General features: G+C 33.6%; 1 protein-coding gene across 3 annotated transcripts in view; it reads left to right on the forward strand.

The window, feature by feature from the left end:
• The window catches only part of DACH2 (dachshund family transcription factor 2), a 548,049-nt gene extending 543,869 nt beyond the window's left edge, over positions 1 to 4,180 (forward strand). For all 3 annotated transcript variants that reach the window (XM_081276418.1, XM_081276416.1, XM_081276417.1), the window contains one exon: positions 3,860 to 4,180. Coding sequence is in view for 2 of the 3 variants with exons in the window: in XM_081276416.1 (XP_081132542.1) it covers positions 3,860 to 3,909 (50 nt within the window). In the remaining variant the exon portion in view is untranslated. The remainder of the gene's footprint in view (positions 1 to 3,859) is intronic.
• Positions 4,181 to 6,416: the final 2,236 nt, after the last annotated feature.

Here is a 6,416-nt window from a genome sequence, read left to right on the forward strand (position 1 = left end):
TTTGTACAATTAATGAATATTTGTTATCATGGCCTGGGAACTCACTTTTCTAAAAGAAAGACTTTGCTGTAGGGTTCTCTAAGGAAATAGAGGAGCTCTAGTTTTTAGTGTTTACCATGTTTACAATTTTCTTGAACTGTTGTTGGTGGAGCAAAATATTTAACCCCTTTCTGCTAGCATATTACTTATCTGTAAGAAAGGCAATGGTAAATTAGACTACTAAAAAATCTCCTTTTATTCTTTTACTTCTCTCTTATCCCCAGTCTTGCTCTTTGTTATGTGATCAATAAGCAAACAGAATGTAAAATATATAGACATAAGAAAAGAGGCAGATGCAATGGTACATTTACATCATGAATATTTTCTACCTTCCACCCTCTGTTCTAGATAGGGCCAGATGCATAACATGTTCAAGTGATTAGGGCCAAATGGATCACTTGGCTTGAATTGCCCAGAGAATGGCTTTAAGTATTTTTAACTGTTTACTTAACAGATACATGGTCAAAGACTGATTATATATACCTGTCATCATTTTTATGCCTCCTAAGAATACAATAGATATTTAAGTAATCAGAAACATTTAATTTCACTCCTAAAATGCCTCCTTACATCAAGCAAAATCTGATATATTTTGTTATATCTGCCCTAGAATTAAGTTCTAATGTGACCAAAGCACCACCCATCTTATGCAAAGGGCCAAATGAGTTTTATCCATTCTATTTGTTAGACTGGATAAAACTTTATCAGTTTCTTATGGCAGTATATACAGTTTTAGTTGGAATTGCAAATATTCTACATACTATGAAATATTTCATTATTTCATGTCAATGAATATGACATTTTAGTCATTTTATATACAGAAAGATTTTTTTAAGGCACAGACATTTGGCTTCAGATGCTCTCTATGGACTATAGAAGGTCTGCTTTTGTAGAGTAGGTATGATGTTTTATCCCAATTCAGAAAAAAATTATATTAGAAGTAAGTCATAAATAAGGTTTAGGCAAATCAAATGAAACATTTTATTAATATCAGATATCTGACCTGAATAACAATGAAATATAACTGAAAATAAAACATCACAAAATGTCTCAACATTATATACTCAAATGGCACATGTTGAATGATAGGGAAAATTGAATATAATTTTCAAATTAAGGCACTTAAAAACACACTACTGCTATTTTATATATATATTTAACTTTGGTTGACTATGAAGAATCCCCTTGCATTTTCTTCTGGACTTTTTGCACATATCTACTTTTTGACACCTGATTTATCTAATTTTTTTATAATCTTTAGATATATAACACAGGAGGCAAGTCTTACACTTAAAGGACCTTGGTATAGCCATCTGTGGCCCTCAAGAGATAAACCAACCAAGCAGTATATTGTCTCTTGTATGGAGAAGGCCATACCAGCCTTCTGTGCCATGGTTTATACCCATGTCAGGCAGTGTTGTGCTAAGGGAAGGGCTGCATGTAACTACATTTTTACTTAAAATTGATCATGTTTTTATACATCAAATTTCCTCTTTACCTATTGGATGAATCTTAAAGTAATAAACCTTGCCAGCACTCCCCAGATATTATGAGTCCCTCCTTCTAAATTTCCAAGCTCCTAACATTCCTCCAAAGAGGGTTTGTTCATTGCTCTTCCTGATCTTTAAAATTGTTTACATCCAGAGTGCATATTAGATCATCTCTGTTTGGAGCTCAAGTATGAACCCTCTTAAAAACATAAAACATAAACATTCAATTACTAATTAGCTGTTTCCTGTTCCTAATGAAGTGAACATGCTGGGTTTGTATTAAAATTCAGCTACTGTACTCCTCTGTTTATGGTTCCAGATGTTTTTGTTTTATCTAGGAGTTTGCTTTGACAGCTACTACTAAATGATAAATCACTCATATTATAGCTGAAATGCATTTTGAAATTGAAATGTGGCAAACTTTGAGATTGCTCCAAGGATCAGTGTCAGTTAGCAGGTCAATATTGGCTCCTACTTTTTGGTCATTTAGCATTGCCATATGTAAAACAATAACAGAATAGGTGTCAGCTTTATGCAGCATGCTACACAGGAGTGTATTTTGCTACTGATCTTAACATTGGGGAAAAATTTACTACTATGAAATCTCAATTTGTTGTATGCTGGGAAAAAAATTGATACATATAAATATTGTTTTCTTGCTAGCCTAGGTTTTTATTTTTTTTAATTCTTTCTTATTTTCAAGTTGCTATGGAAACTCTTCCTGATAGGCCTTATAAGCAGGGACATTTAATGAAGTGTGTGGGCAGATATGTTTGTCTCTTTTAATACAGACATGAATTACACATAATAAATGAGATTTTCAGTAACTGCATTTTTCTGAATGAAGAATATTGATTGTCTTTTGGCACTCACTGCTGTGTTTATGTACCTTTTTAGAGGGCATTATTTGTTTTGCCATTGCTTTCAAGTTTATAATGTTCACATTTTGTACTGCATGACTTGAGCTTTACTATATTGTATAAATTTGAATCCTGGTAAAATAATTGTCTTGCGTTTGATGTTGAAGATCTTTCCTATGATATTTAGGCTGTGTATACAGAGGATGAGGTAGACTGGAGAACTAAACAACTAACTAGTTAGTTTCATCAGAATAAATATTCTCAGACTCCATGTACGAAGCAGTCTGAGCAATTATCTGGACTGACAAATTACCAGAGAGTTTCTAAAAATATAAGCTTTGTTTTATTTTGCTCTGCTAAAAATATCAGATAAATTCTGTGTATTCCTTGGAAAAATATCTGGTTGCCAATTATGTGAGTTTTGTCCAATTTTATAGCTATTCTGACTAATACAGAATCAAACTCATTTATCCTCTTATTACCTTACTTTATCTTTATTTTTGGTTCAGAAATCTTATCCAAAAATTTCCATTGACAGACCATGATACCCTTTACACAGAAAGAATAAATATTTTAAAGTTACCATGCATAAGGTCCAAAAATGTATACTTTTCTCCTTACAGTGTGAAATAAATGAATAATTTACACTAGGCCTATCAGTTCAAAAATGATAATGTATTCTTTATATGTGAAGATAATACATTTGACTCATAGACATAGCTTTTAGCATTTCTTAAGCATAGTTAATAGGTTCATACTGATTCATCCACACTTTCTTTCCCACTGTGTCTTATTTTGTAAGCAAAGGACAATTTGTGATTAGTAAGATATCCAGGTCATAAGCCATTGTTATGGAAAATAGCAAGGTTAAACTAAAAGAAATAGAACAAATTTTTAAAAATCCTTCATTGATAATTTTTAGCCACACCTATCAAGTGTTACTTAAATCTAGGATACTATGAACTCTAGATGATCAACATTTAAATGAATAATGGTTTGACCAAAACTTCTGGTCATAATGGTATGCAGAGCTAGTCTCCCTTCATGCAGTATACACAGTCTTAAGGTTAAACTGGGGAGAGGAAATTCTAAATGTATAAAGCTGTAATTATCTTAGGTCAAAACTATATAACTCCTTTCCCCCTATTTTGGTATAGGGACTTCAATGTACCATTGTGTGTAAAAGGAAAAATAATATAGATCATTATAAACATTATAACAAATTTCATGAAAAAAGTATTAGTCTTCAATTTCTTCAATGCTGCCCAAAGAAGAGCAGAAGCTATATCATGAAAATTGAAGAATTTTTGAAAACTGACATATTAACATAATGTTGTTAACTTTTATAAATACTGAATCAGACGGTTACATTCAATCATTTTAGGTTCCTGAAGATAAAAGTTTTAGTAATTTTTAGCATGTATCAGATTTATTCTACAGAAGAACTAACTTGTTTTCTTTTTTTTAAAGGAGGTAACTATTACTGTTTAGCAATGGCACAACAGTTTTATTCGGCCTGAAAGGTCCTCGCTGGCTTTACATAAATGAAGATGCTTGTGATTCCAGCTTATCTCTGAATCTATTCAACATGGAGTATTTTCAATTGTGTTTATCAGCAAAGCTTTGTTTACTGAAGCAGCTATTCAATCTGTTACATTAAAAAAGGAATATGTGTAAATTTTAAAAACAATGATGTAAACATTGTCCTCACATTAGATTGACCAGTTTAAGAATATGAACTAAATCCTAATGGCTAAAGTCACTTGACCATATTTGATGCTTTTCTATGATCATTTCAGCTTGGCTTTTTGTCTTTTAAAAAAATACTGTAGTGTGTTAGAGACTAGATTCTTATATGTATGGTTTCTCTGTTCTTCCATATATTAAATTAAAGTATGCTTTCTTTGTTAAAAATGTACTTGCTAAACTTCAGTATAAATAAAAGCATTTTGACTTTGTCAATTGTTACTGTTTTTTTTCACATAGCCAACTTCATTCATGGAAATATGTAGTAGTCAGTGCAAATCAAAATGTAGGAAATAGGAAAGTGTTTGCAAAGTTTTCTCCATTTTGGTTATCCCAAATAAATAGGAACATACACCTCATTTCCACCCATTTTAACTGGCCAATATTCTTGTCCTCAATTATTTTATTTACCCACACTGGATTTCCTTTTTTCTGGCTATATGTGTTTAATGAAGTTGTTGCTATGAAGAAGGATTGCACTTGGAAGCAGGAAATATTATAATGCACAAAGAATTGTAAAATGTTTGTGAACATATGTTATTTAAAAAAATTCTTCTAGAGCCATTTTCAATGGAAAAAGACAAAAGAAAGGTGTATATATCTACTCTGCCCACCCCCAAATTCCTGGTGCTTCTGTATGTTGAGGTGTTTAGTGAAAAACCAAGACCAGTCATAGCCCTGTCCTATGGTTTATACAATCTCTTTTTTTAACCTTATCATTGGTTCACTTTCAGTGAAATCATGGAGCTCATTCAAATTCTGGTTCACCTGAGAACCTCTCAGTTTTCCCTATGCAGTGGCAATACCACTTAGACACCTTGCCTGTCTCGTGCGACTATGTGTTGAGTCTCAGAGAACTTCTAGTTGGCCACTAAATGGCTGTATGTCTTCTACTTTGGCCATGTTGCTGCTTCCACAGGTATTTTGTCTCATCATCACCTCCTCATCATACTCATTTATGTCAAATTTAAGAGAGCTGATAAGACTAAAGGCTTTTTGCCATAGAGGAGAAAGATAATTAAGGGTTTTTATTGGCTAAGCTTGCCTGCTCTGGTAGTATTCTATATTCCCATATATCTTGACACTCAAGAAACAGGGTCCACATAATCAATCATATGTTATGTAGGCTTGCTTTATTTAAAGTCCAATGTAATGACCAGAGGTCATCTATACCATTAGTAACCTAAATCTTACAGTTCCAGGTGCCCAGTACTGCTAAGGATTTAACCTTACCTGGTAGCAGTTACTTGCAATGACTTAATATCAAAGGGGGTAATTCACTTTTGGGTCCTGTGGTACTTCTAGGGAAATGGAAGCAACTATATTAATCTCTTGGTTATTTGGTGCAAATGAAGAGACTGATCTATGAAATACTGGGAATGAGACCTATTCTCCATCTCCAGTATTTCATGGGATAGCATTGCTTGCCATTTCAAAACAAACCCTTGACTGTCCCTTATCACCACCCTCTTAATTTTCCATAAGAATCTTAGCCTTAAGAAAGTGAACTTGGTACAGGAAGGAAGGAATTCTGTCATTAGAGGGCAGTGACCTCAATTTTTTTCCTCAAATACAAGCCCTCTTCTAGGGTTGAGAGGATAATTGCTACATTTTTCCCTTTCACATTCTGGAAGTATGGCTACAGGAACTGGATCAGCCTCAGATAAATTTCAGTATCTCTGACCTCTTTAATTTTATATTTGTAGAGTACTGATGGGGGTATATCCAGCAACTACCACTGCAGACATGCTCATGAAAGCATAATATTTATTTACTATTCCAATATAAAAGTGTCTTTCTATAACTTTCAAGTTACATCACCTTTTTGGGAAGATTCAATTGTTGCCATTCTTCCCAATGTATGCTGTTCACGTTGAGTTACTCAGCAATCAATTACTATAACAAATACCTGAGATCAACTTATAAAGAGAAAAAAGTTATTTTGTGTCCTGGCTTGAGAGGTTCTGGCCTTTAATTGTCTGGTCCTATTCCTTTAATGCCTGTGGGATCATATGGTGGAGGAAAACCATTTATCTCATGGCCAGGTCACCATAGAGAAGATGAAGAGGCTGACCCCATTATACTCTTCAAGTGAACTCTCAGTGATCCAAATTTCTCTGACTAGTTCCTGCCCCTTCAAGGTCCCTCCACTTCCCAGTAATGCCACAGGCTGGCAACTAAGTTTTAACACGTGGATCTTGGGGGAACACTTATCCAAATGGTAGCATTCTGTTCATGGACCTCAAAGACTCATGTTCATCTCATAATGTAAAATGAATTT

This window comes from Spermophilus citellus (assembly GCF_964194105.1).
Source record: "Spermophilus citellus genome assembly, chromosome: X".
Taxonomy (NCBI): domain Eukaryota; kingdom Metazoa; phylum Chordata; class Mammalia; order Rodentia; family Sciuridae; genus Spermophilus; species Spermophilus citellus.